This window comes from Protopterus annectens, chromosome 11.part0 (assembly GCF_019279795.1).
Source record: "Protopterus annectens isolate FY-2018-M chromosome 11.part0, PAN1.0, whole genome shotgun sequence".
NCBI lineage: Eukaryota > Metazoa > Chordata > Ceratodontiformes > Protopteridae > Protopterus > Protopterus annectens.
Window position 1 is genome coordinate 315,516,795 of NC_056745.1, and position 15,374 is coordinate 315,532,168.

Sequence of the window (15,374 nt, forward strand, 5' to 3'; positions counted from 1 at the left end):
TATTTAAGGTCAACCAGCAGGAATCAAACCCTGCACTGCAGAAACTCCAGCTCACAACTTTAGTTCACATCACCAACTGCAGTCATTCATATTTTATGTCCTTACTGACCACATCAAAAAAACCTCAGTTGACAGAGTGGTTTATCCTCTATGCTGAGGATAGATCATTCTTTCTCCTCAGTAAAATCCTTTATACTGGCACAAAAGGTTTCACGAGACGCAACAAGGTGAGCTAAGAAGCTTCTATTCTAGAAACAATGTTAAATTCAAAATTTCAGATATGTTCCTGTTCTCTCTAAATAAACAGAAACCTTTGGTGTACTTAGCACCGAAAAATAACAGACTCAGAACTAAATGATTACATAACAATTCCAAAATGCTTAGATACAGAAATAAATGTCAGAGATGTCATATATTTCCAAAAGATTAAACAAGGACTCTGCAATATCTTCCTCTTCAGTTTAAAGTCCCATGTTAAAATTCCAGGAAATAAAAATGAAGATTTCAGACCTAATGGTTCGACAAACACTAGGTGGAACTAAAGAGTCGAAGCAGCCGTGGGCTGACTAGGAAAAAAATAATGTATGTGGAAAAAAAGCTTTGAAACAAAAACATGAAGGTTTAAAATATTACACTTCTTAAGTAGAAACCTCTGGAAAAAAACACAAAAAATAAATATAATATCAATCATCTATATTAGTATAGGAAGAACTAATACAATAAATAATTCTGTGGGTTAAGGTTTAACATTAACAGCAAGCTAAAAGAATACAAATCACAAGAACACAGTCATTGACTAGATTGCTAACCTACATGTCATCCTACCAAACAAACACAGATATACACAGACATACTCCTGCATACACAAACTAGCCAATATACCATGCAACAGTCAACCACGCTAACACATCTGCACAACCTAAACCATCCTAAACACATTACACACACACTTCTAACATGGGGAACAAACATTCACGTCTCACCCAAAACTTATTTAACCGACTCCAACTTTGCACTTACCTGGGGGTAAGTGCTGCTTGTGACACAAAATTGCACAAACATCCATTCCACACAACAGTCAGCTCTAACACACTTCATGTAATCTGCTTCAATCATGCAAACTCTGTCATTGTGACATTCTCCCAACCATTCAGTCCAACACATAAAACCCAAGTAACATAACACTACTGACCAGAGATTGTATTCCATATTCTGGTATGAAGTAATGCAGCAGAAACCATTACTCTATAAACATTTTGACACATCATAGGGTGAGAACTGTCACTCTGTGTTACACCACATACACACATACACATGCATATGCACACCAAATACTTCCAGTCAATTAGTCCAAAGGAAGAAAAACATGCACACCATACATGTGGCCACATACAGCCTGCATTCTTTCAACTAGTTAGTTCAACATATAAAATCCATATGCTACATAGCTGACCAGTCACTCACAACAGTACTGATACACATTAACACCACACACACATTTTATCACTCACACTAAGCAAAAAAAAGGCATCTCTCTATCTCTGTCACACACACACATGCACACACACAAATATAAATATGTCTTCCATAGTAAGCAACATGATTAACTAATTAACAAACATGCACAGCAATAATCTCTTGAAATAAAAAAAAAAACATGTTGATTAAAATTCATGTGTTGGGCTTACTCGTTTTGGTAGGGAAAACTAAGACAATGAGAAATGTTGCAACCCAAAAATGTAGGCTATATGTTTGAAACTATTGCACTGTTTAGAAAGAGACTTTTAAAGGCTTATTGTTTCACTTAATAAGGTCTAATCTATTTCGCTGGTTTATTTTAAATTTAATTGCTCAGACATGCCAGTTTGCCTTTTTGCATTGAAGTTGGCAATCATTCCGAATGCTAATCCATGCATTTTGTCCTTTCTTATTGTCTTTCAGATTTTGCTAGAGGACCACACTGTGAAAACTACAGCAATGAAAAGTTCTCCATTTATTGCTCCCTTTGAACAAGAAATATTAGCTTGGGAGGCTAAACTGGTATGTTGCCTTTTCAGAGATTCTTGTCAAATTTAATTAGATTTAAGACTTTCTTGTGCTATGTTTTCGTTTTCATTGTTTTGTGTGATTTATGATTTAGTGGATCTCATTAGATAAAGGTCTCTAAATATCATCTTGACAGCTGGAAAGTAGAGAACATAAAGTAAAAGAACAAAATATTTTTTTAACTGATTTTTCTACATTTTTTGTAATTAATGTCCACAACAATGGATGCAAACACAGTGTTTAAAGCATTGACGTGAGGTACAAAAAGATGTGGTTGTGCTGCTGATAATTTGTTCTGCTTTGTAAAGCAGATATGATGAAGAAAAAAATAACTTTGGGATTTTTTTATATGAAATGTAATTTTATGGTGGGTCCCGAGCTCAGAAAAGTAATGTTTCTAGCTACATTTTTATATTTAGGACTATTAGTGCCTTGAGAAGCTCATTTTGTTTCAGAAACAATTAATGGAGTGTTATTATTGCTTGCAGTGGCTGATGCATGACATTCTGGAAACTTGGCTACGGGTACAAATGGGCTGGCTTTACCTGGAACCCATTTTTGGATCTGAAGACATACGTAACCAGATTCCAGTAGAGGGACAGCACTTTGAAACTGTTGACAGGATCTGGTAAGCATACCTGTCAACCTGCAGATCTTGAAAATAGATACAATGCAGTACTGCAGAAAAGTTGGGGAAAAAGAGAGACCTATACTTATCAAGCAGGGCATCACTGCACAGGAAAGGGACATCCAGTGCTGCTCATGGATCCAAGGGAACCCATGCTGGGTAGCCCAGAATGCCCCAACAGAGTCCGCCAGTAGCAGGGGAAGTCACTTGTCCAGGTACATGGGTTAAATGTTTTAAATGCAACCAGTGGGGCCATGTAGCATATAGATGTCCACAGATGCAAGGTGGGGAACAGAAGATGGGAGAGCCAGTAAGTAGGAATGACAAAATTCCAGCAGTAAGGTGTCTCAAGACAACAAGGGTACCAAACTACCAGAAAAGGTTATATTCTATCTTAGTGGACAGGAAAGAGGCCACTGCTAAGAGAGGCACAGCCTCTGACCTAACCATTGAGAAGCCTGCAATGGTTAAAGAGGAGCACTACTTGCTTGGACAGTCTACTCCAGTCAGAGCATTGGTAGGGACACCATTCCAAATACCTTTGGCTAGGGTTCACCTTGACTGGGAGGGTGGAAAAGGAAGCCAACAAGTAGGTGTGTTTGAGGATATCCCTGCATATGTCCTGATAGAGAATGATTTTAATAATGCAGTACCCTGTGTGCATGCAGTTACAAGCAGTCAGGATTGAAGACAAGCATGTAGGTCTGGGAGCCTGTGGAGACCCAGACAGACACCACTTGCAGCCAAGACTGGTGAGGTGGTTACTTCAGGGAGGGAGCTACCCTGTAGCAGTGAGACTGAAGGTGAGCCACAGCTGCTTGTGGGTACTGATGTTTCCTTGGACAGAGTGACTGGAGGGGCAGAGGTGAGAAGTAGTACCCAGGCTGACAGTGAGGCATTGCTGTCAGAGAATACCAGACTTCCTGTGAAAGGGTAGCTGGAAAGGGTTATAAAAAGTGAGATGAGACAAGCTCAGCTCTCATTCCATACATAACAAGGCCTGAGGGAGGTAGCCAGTGAGGCACCTAATTCTTAAGGGAAGGAGGAATCGGTATACTGGGACAAAGAGTTACTGTATAGAGACTAGACCCCTGAGGGAGGGCTAAAGGGTGAGAGAATACAGCAGTTGGTAGTCCCCAGAGCCTACCATCTGGCACTTGTAGCCATAGCCCATGATATTCCCTTTGCAGGTCATATGGGCATAAAGCGTACCAAGAGACATATTATGCAGAACTTTTATTGGCCTGGGATTTTTAGAAATGTAACAGGGTAGTACAGGACATGTGAGCAGTGCCAAAAGGTAGGCAAGGCAGGAGACAAGGAGGAAGCTCCTTTGATGCCTTTGCCTGTGATGGAGGAGCCATTTCAGAGGGTAGTTATGGATATTGTGGGGCCTGTAATTATACCAAGTCCCACAGGAAAATAAGTATATCCTAGTGGTAGTAGATTATGCTCCCAGATACCCTGAGGTGGTGTCTCTGTCCTCCATTGAGAAGGAAAAGGTGGCTAATGCTTTGTTAGAGATTTTCAGCAGGGTAGGTTTCCCAAAAGAAATACTGACTGACAGCAGAGCCAATTTCACGTCAGATCTGCTGGCTTGTCTGTGGAAGTATGGCGGGGTGAAGCACTTAAAGAACACCCCCTACCATCCCCAGACTAATGGTCATGTTGAGAGGTTAAACTCTGCACTCAAGATGATGCTACAAGCACTTGCAGACCAGTTCATGAGGGAGTGGGACAAATATTTGCTCCATCTGTTGTTTGTTTACAGAGAGGTTCTCCAGGAATCCACAGGCTTTTCACCCTTTGAGTTGCTGTATGGGCATAGGGTGAGGGGACCTCTAGATTTGATTTGAGATGAGTGGGAGAGTGAGTATAAAGTCCCACAAGGAGTCTGTTGTGGCATACATCCTAAACCTCAGAACAAGACTTGGGAACTCATGGGCTTGGCTTAGGGGAACCTGGCAGAAGCCCAACAGCAGAAAAAGGTCTGGTATGACAGGAATGCTTGAGCTAGAGAGTATGCTTTAGGGCAGCATGCAATTGTTCTCATTTCTGTCAGACCCAACAAGCTGCAGGCAGCTTGAGAGGGACCTATAAGGTGGTAAGGAAGGTCAATGATGTTAACTACATGGTAGAACCGCTAGGCAGGAGGTAGGGGCACAAACTGTACCATGTTAACATGATGAAACCTTACCATGATAGGGAGGCCCTTGTGATGAGTATTTGCAGTAGATGGCAGGAGGAATCCAAGGGGGATCTGGTGACTGATCTCCTCTGTGAGGCTAGGACTAACACCTCAGTGGAAGGGGTAGCAATGTCCCAGCTGCAATACCCTACCCAGGTTTGAGAAATCTGACCAGTGTTACAGGAGTTTGAGGACATGTTCACTGGGAAACCAGAGTGTACCCACCTGGTGCAGCACCAAATGGATACAGGACCCCAAAAGCCTATTTAGCAGGCCCCTTATAAAGTGCCTGAGAGAGTCAAACAGACTCTGAGGGAAGAGCTACAGGAAATGTTGGAACTAGGGTTAATCCAGGAGTCCAGCAGTCCTTGGGCATCCCCAGTGGTGCTGACACTGAAGAAGGATTGCAGCACCAGGTTCTGTGTGGACTACAGGAAATTAAATAGTCACACAGAGTCAGATGCTTACCCCATGCCTTGGACAGATGAAGCCCTAGAGCAGCTGGGTGGGGCTAATTATATTACCACTATTGATCTTACCAAGGGTTACTGGCAGGTGCCGTTCACTCCCAGTGCTAGAGAGAGATCAGCCTTTGTGACTCCTTTTGGCTTGTATGAGTTCAAGAAGATGCCCTTTGGGATGAAAAATGCACCATCAACTTTCCAGAGGCTGGTAGACTGTATCCTAGCTGGAGCAGGAGATTTTGTCCTTGCTTACCTAGATGACATTGCTTAGTGCTATTCCTGGCAAGACAACCTTCAGCATGTCAGGGAGGTGCTGAGCAGACTACAGAGGGCAGGGCTAACCATTAAGCCCAGCAAATATCAGGCAGGTATGGCAGAGGTCTCCTACCTGGGACATAGAGCGGGGAGTGGTGAGATCAGGCCAGAGCCTGCCAAAGTGGAAGCCATTCAGGCATGGTTTGCTTCTGTTAGCAAAAAACTGGTGAGGGCATTATTAGGGACAGCGTGTACTACAAAAAGTTTGTCCCCAATTATAGTACCATAGCTGCCCCCTCACAGACCTGACAAGGAAAAACAGGCCAGATAAGGTAGTGTGAACCCCAGCATATGAGCAGTCATCCCAGAAGCTTAAAGAAGCTTTGGGAGGACCCCCTGTGTTAGCCAATCCAGATTACAGCAAAGAATTTTTTGTGCAGGTGGATGATTCAAACCATGGGGTGGGGGCTGTACTTAGCCAGGTTTCTTCAGAGGCTGAAGGGCAGTCAGTGGTATATTTCAGTCATAGGATCCAAACCAGGGAGGAATGCTATGGAGCTGTAGAAAAAGAATGCCTAGCCATAATGTGGACACTGCAGAAACTTCACCCTTATCTGTATCGAAGGAAATTCACTGTAGTTACAGACAGAATCCCTTAACATGGGTACATTGATCCAGCCAGCAAAATGCTAAGTTACTAAGTGGAGCCTAGGGTGGCATAGGTTCATAGGTTTATAGGTTGGTACTAGGCTATTGGCCCTAGGGCCTATACAAGCCTAGCCATAACAATTCCCTGGCTATTTCTTCCCACAGTATTTACTTCCCTAGACCCCTGTCTAGCAGGGTCACTGATGTGATCCCCGGGGTGAATTGCCTATCTCCCATCCAATCATCAAGGTTCCTTTTGAAGAGGGCCAAAAAGGCGCTCTACTTGACATGTATGGGCAGTCTATTCCAGAGTCTGGGGAGTCTTTGGGTCAGGAACCTATCCCTCCAGCATGTTTTGTTCATTGTGATGACAATGTTTAGATCCCTGGAGCATGTGTCTCTGAGGGATTGGGATTTCTTTAAGTGTAGCATGTCCAACAGCTCTGGGTTTGACATGGCCTTATTTGTTAAGCAGAGACTGCCTCTGAGTAGACAATATGTGACAGAATATAGGAGGAGTTTTTTAGACGGTCAGCATACGGCATCTGCTTTAGGCCTGTGATTCTTTTAGTGTGATATGACAGGGCAGCACTTCAGTGGAGTTAGCAATGTCAATGCAGATGGGCTCTTAAGACAGGGAATAGGGTGAGGTATTTCCAGATAGGCTCACCTCTCTCAAGGAACATTTCTAAAGGATCACTGGAAAAACTAGCATGAGTTTTTGGGGGGGGGGGTGTGACACTGCCAGCCCAGCTATCTGGAATTTTGTAAATAATTGTATGTAATTTGTGAATATTGATATGATTTATACAGAATTGTATGTTATGCCCTGAGCTAAGATGTATCCACAGTGTACCCTGCTGGAACATAGAAGATTAACCTGCAAAATGTAAAAATAGTTGCAGTTAAGTTACTTTATAGTTGGGCCATAAACAAAAGATGTTATCTCTCAGTTTCAGTTCAGTAGCAGACACAATGTCTAAAGCTAGAAGTATTTTGTATTGTCCTGGAGAAAAGGGATTACTAGGTTTCAAATGTAAAAGCATTTTATTGTTTTACGACTTCCAAGATCTGCAAAAATCTTTGAGATATGTATTTCTTACACAGAGATGTTAAATTCTTTTAAGTTTTGGTTTAGCCTGGGAACTGAAGTTAGGTGACAAAGAGTGATGTCATCCAAGCTGGCCCAGCAGTAATGTTTGATATTAATTTGGGAACTCTCTCAAAGAGAGACTATGCATTTTGTATTTTGTCTTGGACCTAGCAAGAACATACACTCACCATCAACATATGCCTGGCTGTAAGTAAGATTTAGGGCATAGTATCTATATCTCATATAGACAGGAATATAATAAAGATTAATTTAGATGTTTTCTGCAATTATTTGAGACTGTCCTGCAATGTTTTAACATATTTCCTGTGATTTTTAACTCTGAATTTACTGTATTGATTGACTTGAGTATTGTCTTGTTCTTTTATTATTTATTACTAAAGATAGTTAAACCTATCATTGTGGCTGATATTTTTGAGACATATTTAAGCTGTGAGAATACTTGCATATGTATTTGGTGACACTGTACAGGACACTCCTAATTAGCCTGTTGCTTGGTCAAAACTGCCATTTGGATTATTATTAATATTACGCAGTAGGATTGGACACCATTTGTTAAGGGCCTAGAGTAGCTGATAAGAGCAGTTGGTGGCAGTGATAACTATCTTATAGTCTAAGCAGAGGGGGCATAGCTGGTAAACCTGTGCCACCCTTTCCCAGGTGAGTGTGTGTGTGTTTGTATATAAATCAAATCTCAAATTGTGTGTGTGTGTGTGTGTGTGTGTGTGTGTGTGTGTGTGTGTGTGTGTGTGTGAGAGCTACTTGGGCAGGGACACAAAGCACTGGTTGGACAGAGAAGGTGCTGGAGGTTTTGGCTTGACCACTCAACTGTGCCAGCGGGGAGTTTTATTGGGGATCTGGAGAAAGAGGGAGAAACCAGCCTCAGACTGACTGTGTGTGCTCTTAAGGGAAATTGTACTTTACTGTGTGTGCACTTGTATCCTCCCAATGTGTACATCCCCTAGCTGTTGCCAGTGGTGAGGACTGAGGCTCATTGTGTACTGGGCCAGTGCAGATGTGTCACAGTGGGCATGAACTTTATAAATTTTTTAGTGTTACAGCAACAATAGTGTGTATATTTATAAAGGATAAACTATGACAAATTTGTGGTATGTTGCTATGAATTGTATTACTTTGTATATATATATATATATATATATATATATATATATATATATATATATAGATATATATATATATATATATATATATATATATATATATATAATGTCATTCAGTCAAGAAACATAAAAAAGCAGTTATCTATGCCTAGTTGTCTTTTAAAAAGTGATCACATCAGCATTTCTGACAGTTTAGTATCAGTGCACTTTTAAATCTGATATAAATAAAAGAACATGATGTTATTTATATATGCATCTCTTCTGACTCGTTAAAACAAAGCCAACATAGTACAAAGAACTTGAACAAATCTGTTTGAAATTCAAGCACTGAAATACTTATATACATACATACATATATATATATATATATATATATATATATATATATATATATATATGTAGATATATGCGTACATACATGTATATATTTTTTAAAGGTTTTAAGTTTATTTTTTCTCAAAAATATTAAATTAAGTAATTATCATATAAAACATCTTAACTATGAAATTACTTTTCATGCTATCATAAACCAGTCACATGAGCTGCTACTGAAAGGGATACCAAATAGACAATAATGACAAAATTTGCACCTTATAATCATACCGCCACATAGAAAATTCCAAAATTTTATTTTGTTATATACAATCACTTTTGTGTCCTAGAGTCATACTACCCAAGGAATTAAAAAAAAAGAAATATGTCTAATAGTTTATTTGTTATATGCAATCACTTTAGTGTAAATTGAATGACATTTTTATAAACACCACCAACTAATTGACCATTTTGGTCAACACAATGTTTTATTCTCCATTGCTGCGCCACAGTATTCTTTTTACAGTATACTCGGCTAATTTTGGGTGCTTATCAGACCTAATTAATTCTTCCATGCATGAGCCTTGTCATATTTAAGCATTAGCCATAGAATACATTCACAGTAAAACTTTACCAATGATCTATAGACTGCAGCTGCTAGTCTCTGTGTTTTAACTTGTTCTAGCTGCTTCAATGACATATCTAAACTGTACAAATGTACATATCCTGTACCCGTCAACTACTGCTTATTCTACACATTTGTTGCTGCACTTTCTGCTGTCACTAAATTAAATGTTCATGTAGAGTTATTTTTCTGAATGATTTGAATCCTATGCTTCCCTGACAAGGGGCATCATATATTTTCCATAGCTCTCAACCTCTTGGTACAAAAAATCTGGACAAAGCTGAAAATAATGGAGGGACAAAGCCCCAAAAATAGTGACAAATAACTACTGCTCTAATAAATGTAGAAAGTTGCTAGAATAAAAGGTCTTGTGTTACCATACATCTTCTGATGGATTTGAAGTCTGAAACTCAAATGCACAGACTTGCCACAAAAAATCCAGAAAACCACAAATTTTATGAGAAACAGACAAAAAACTATGAGGCAAAAATCTGGCCATTATGTAAAAATCTGGACAGTTGAGAGGTATTTTACATAAAACTAAACTACAGAATAGAAAGAAGAAACGTTCATTATTGCAGATAGGTAAGGTATACAAGAAAGCTACTGGGAAAAAAATAAAACATTTTTTGCAACAGTGCTTTTCTCCCCTCAGTTGGGAGTATGTATGTCCTATTTTTGACCCCATACATTTCTGTCTGGTGATTCAGTTTCTTCCATTTCACAAGGACAAACTAGTAGGGAGTCAACAAATTCCCAAATTATTTTTAGTTATGAGTATTGTGTGTGTGTGTGTGTGTGTGTGTGTGTGTGTGTGTGTGTGTGTGTGTGTGTGTGTGTGTGTGTATGTGTGTGAGGCATGTTTTATCTACAGTCTCTTCCTATAAAGACAAATCTGCTTTAAATAACACCCTTTCTTCTATTGCACATATCATTACTCATTATTTGCAGCAGGCGTATGACTCTGATACTTCTTCAAAGGCTGCATTCTCAAAACCTTTCAGATGATGTTAAAATGAGATTTTAAATTCTCCCTTGGATAGAGTTGGCCCCTCTGCTGCAAATGTGATCAAAAAGTGTGATGAAAGGGGCAGGCCGATCCAGGGAATCTAAAAAAACACACTGACACAGAGCCACAGAGTAGCTGTAAACTTTACTGGTGTTCTGGTACCTCGGCTAACTGCTTTCAAAGGAATAACCTTCAACACACCAAGCAGCTATTCAAATAGTAATCCTAAAACATAATAAATTGATTAACTGAAAGCAGTTACAAAAAATAAAGTGCTATTGACTTTTAAATCATAATAAACACATCATAAGAATTTAATATTTATACAACATGTTTTAAATTCAAATGTTCAAATTTATATCCAAATTCAATCTTCTTGGTTTTAATGTCCTGAAATTTAATATAAACCTACTTTCTAATTCCAACAATAAAATTGCTCAAACCTTCCAAGTGTGGCTTAGGCAAAACCAGTGATGGGAGTAATCTATTACAATAAGTAACATATTACTGTAATATATTACAATTTCTGGTAACTAGCAATATAACTAGTTACTTTTTCAAAATAGTAACTAGTAATAGTAATGTATTACTTTTTTTAGTAACTAGTAACTTAAATGTGAGTTACTTTTGAGTTACATTTGCTTAAACCAGTGGTTCTCAACATGGGTGATATAGCGTCCTAAAAAGGGATGTAAAACTATCGGAGTCCCTATACAGTATGAATAGTATTCAGATGTTAGGAGGTAATAGACACTTTGAAGTGGCAAGTTGGATAAAAAATTGCAACATAATGTTGGCACAACTCATAGCATGTAGCATTCATAATAGAACATTAGAATTAGTCTGGAGTAAAATTTACTTCATTTTTTTTTAGCACTGCAAAGAGGTGAAAGCTAATGATGACCAGACTCCAGCCCTGCCCTGGTACTGTGGGACTCTCACCCACTAAAACATCTCCTAACACTGGACAATTCTAGCCTGCCAGAGATCATATCCTTACCTTGCAGTATAATAAATGGCATTGGTTCTTCATACCACCATCAGTCAGAATCAAACTCATCACTCATCAGTTGAGCACCCGATGCCCCAACCCACTGCACCAAGCAGGATGCTTCAAGTGGATCTATGATCAACCAACTTTTGTCCTGACAATATTTTCTTATGTTCTATTTAAAATTCTTTTCAGGTTTCCATTTTTAGTTGCTGAAAATAGACAAAATGTGATAGTTTTTATAGGTCTTGTGCTGCTGGCTGGTTTGGTTTAATTATTATCTGTGACTCTCTAGCTATAAAGACTAGTCTTCTTCTTCTCCTTTCAGCTGTGTCCGTTAGGGATCACCACGGTGGGTCATCAGTCTGCAGAACAAGTGGCAATGGAGTTTTACATTGTTGAGTTGCCAGCCCAGCGTTCAACCTCCTTCAGAAGGGGTTTACCTTTACATGTGCATATTGCACAAGGGCGAACCGCAAATGTCCGAAAGGCATTCTGCAAAGTTTGCAAACGCAGAACGGAAAAAGGTTCAAATGTGCAATGAGCGAATGCACAGTGAATTTTGCTCATTGCACATTTGACATTCTGGGATGGATTGCACTATAGTGGGGATCAGGAAATGGTTCCTTTCCTCACTGTAGTGCGATCTCAGAGTTGGAATAATAAAGTAGGGGGGCATGGGAGGTGCAGGGGGGCTTTCTCCCTTCTTTACACTTTGTTTTTTTTTTGACATTAATGTTTGAAAAACAGCAAATCTGCTTTTCGATTTGCTGTTTTTCAAACATTAAGGTCCGTTGACATGACCAGTTTTGTGGTTTCGAGACGCTCATATGAGCACTCAAACCACTGTGATTCGCGGTTTCAAAGGTAAACCTTCACAAAGCACATGCATGCACACACTCACACTTAAAGCCAGTTTAGAATGTCTAATCCACCCACAGCATGTCTTTGGAATGTTGGAGGAAACCGGAACACTCTGAGGAAACCCACTCGAACACAGGGAGTGTAGATCATAGTATGTGTGTTGTACTTTTAAAGGCACTGTAGTTCATGGGCACAGGCACAGAAAGTACTGAGCATGTGCAAGCAGAGTGCCATTTTGTGTAAGCAGCGGGAGTGAAAGCATGTATGTATATAGCAGTCAGTCAGTTAGCTAGTTTGCTTAAGTTTTATGTTCCAGTAATCCATCCTGATGTGTTTGTGTGTAATAAATATCTTAAATGAATACTCAAGCCTTGTCATCTTATATTAATACACAAGATGAGTGATGTTCTCAGAATGGGATCCAAAGTCAAAACTTCTTAAAACCATGAGGCGCACAGTCAGAAATGGAGGAATATACAAGAGTGGCTCAAACGACTGCAAACAACTCATAAACAGGTCAGAAAATATTTCCAGGTTCTTAAACTCATTTAAATAATTTCTCCCTCAATGAATATAAAGCAAAGCATTCCAAACATATTCAAAATTGCGACATACTGAAAAAAGTACTTGAAATAATTACAAAAACATTTGAAACAATATCAGAATTATATAAAATATTTAAAAAAAGAGAAAACAACTGTATTTTTTCACAATGTGCTACTTTTTCACATTAACTAAAGCTATTCAAAGTATATAAAGTGTGCAAAGTGTTGGCAGTGTGTGCAGTATTACAGTACAGTCTTTTCAAAGAGTACAGTTATTTCAAATAGTCTGTTGTACAGATGAATATAATTACAAGTACTTGGTGTGTGTTTGACACTTATTTGGCATAGCAGAGGGATTTCACAAACCTGATCCGCTTGTGTTTGATAATAATATTGCTGAAAACTGGAGAGGGTTTGAGCAAGATTATGATATTTTCATACAGGCTGCTTTTTCTGATAAAGACGCACATACAAAAGCATTTATTCTGCTCAACTTAGCTGGTTCAGAAGCCATTAAGAGAGAACATTCATTTGTGTATGCACCTGCTGTTTATGCAGAGAAGGGGGGAGACTGCAATATTGTGATAAAGGCTGAAACGTGGGAAAACTCTGAGTGCTTAAAACGAAAATTTAGAGAAATGTGCAACCCTCAAACAAATATTATAGTGCAAAGGCACTATTTTACAGAGATCAAAAGCCTGGTGAAACGTTTGCAACATATATAACTGACTTATGAAACAAGTCAAAAATGTGCAGATTTGGTGATCTGAGAGATGAGGTGATAAAAGACAAGCTTGTGTGTGGTGTTAATAATGACGCAGTGAGAAAGATTTTGCTTTGAGACAGTGATTTGACTTTAAGCAAAAACACAGAGATTTGTCAGATATATGATCTTATAGAGAAGTACACGAATATGCTTACGAATGATAAGAACATGCTTGCAGCTTCTTCCAGCATGAATGTTGATAGTATGCAGCACACTATGGCTGACATTTGGACCCATCAGAGTCATAGTTTCTTTGGTGTTACCACCTACTGGATTGACTGTGACATACTTCAAAGAAAGTCAGCCGCTTTGTCATGCTGCAGATTACAGGGAAGGCATACATATGATCTCATAGCATCAACTCTTGAGACATTCCCGTCAAGTACAAGATCAGAAGGTGTGTGCAACAATTACTGACAATGGCTGTAATTTTGTAAAGGCTTTCACTGTCTTCTCAGAATGTGAGAGATCTGAGACTACAAGCATTCTGTCCCAACATGAGGATGATGATGGTGAAGTGATTTACAACAGCATGACAGCCATGCTGAGTCAGTCAGGACAAAGCAAGAACACCTGTTCACTGCCTCCCCATCTGAGATGTGCAGGACACACATTGAATCTAGTTGCAATGCAAGATGCTGAATCTGCTTGTAATGATGCACAGTATAAAAAGATCATGCGAAGCACCATGGCCAAATGCTATGCTGCTTGGAACAAGGCTAGTCACAGCACCCAAGCTGCTGAAGTAGCTCAAAATAAGTGTGATCTGCCATTGATTATTCCCAATGCCACACAATAGAATCCCACTTTCTACGCGATGGAGAGAATTCACCTCATTGCAACTCAGGGTGAAGGCTTACTGAATGAGATATGTGAACAGATTGGAACTGTCATCTTCAGGCCTGCAGAAATTACCTTTGTTGCTGAGTTTGTGCAAGCAATGCAGCCCCTGGCAATGGCTCTGAACATCCTGCAGTCAGAACTGAAAAGCTTCATCTGAATCCTGACCCCACCATTACGTGTCTGAAAAACAAGTTGTCTGAAGTCAGGCAGTCTGTGAAGCTTGTTGTGTTGGTAGTTGATGCTCTTCTTAAAGGCATTGAGGCTCGGTTCAATCACATTCTGGAGCATGAAGATCTCACTCTGGCTAGCATACTGCATCCACAGTTCCGTTTGTGATGGATGGACACTGAAGAGCAGAAACTCAGAGGCAAGGCTCTGCTCCTTGATGCCATGCAGAAATTGGATGAACCTGCACATGGGTCATCTGAAGCTTATGCATTAACTGCCTAAGACAGCTTCTTCAGCTTCAAAGAGTCGACACCAGCCAATGTCAGCATATCTTCTCAGATGGACATATATCTGGCTGATCTTTCCAGAGAAATATCTCCTCTCAACGATTACCCTATAGTCAAGAAGATATTTCTGAATACTAATACAGCTCTGCCATCTAGTGTATCTGCTGAACGCCTGTTCAGTCTTGGTGGACAAGTGCTGACTTTAAGAAGAAATAGACTCACTGACGAACACTTTGAAAAGTTGCTCCTTCTTCGAGCCAACAGAAATGTCTAGTTATTGTGAATAGTTATATAAAAGGATATTTTGGTTGACATTGTTGTGTTAACAGTCCTGTTAGACTTGTATGACATTTTCTGTAAGCATTTTTGCATCCTCAGCATTTGTTTTAGCAGGTTAGCCTAATGTATACATACCATTTGGAGGGAACTCAGCCACATCCCAGTAAATTAACTACCCCACAAGAACAGCAGTTAAATTTATCAGCACCAACACACTTCCCACC

The 15,374-nt window shown here is 39.6% G+C and overlaps 1 protein-coding gene across 1 annotated transcript in view; it reads left to right on the plus strand.

Moving 5' to 3' along the window:
- The window catches only part of LOC122815364 (dynein axonemal heavy chain 3-like), a 4,921,723-nt gene that overhangs the window by 984,259 nt on the left and 3,922,090 nt on the right, over positions 1-15,374 (plus strand). The window contains exons 18-19 of the mRNA XM_044087818.1: positions 1,942-2,040; positions 2,535-2,674. Coding sequence (XP_043943753.1) covers positions 1,942-2,040; positions 2,535-2,674 — 239 coding nt within the window. The remainder of the gene's footprint in view (positions 1-1,941; positions 2,041-2,534; positions 2,675-15,374) is intronic.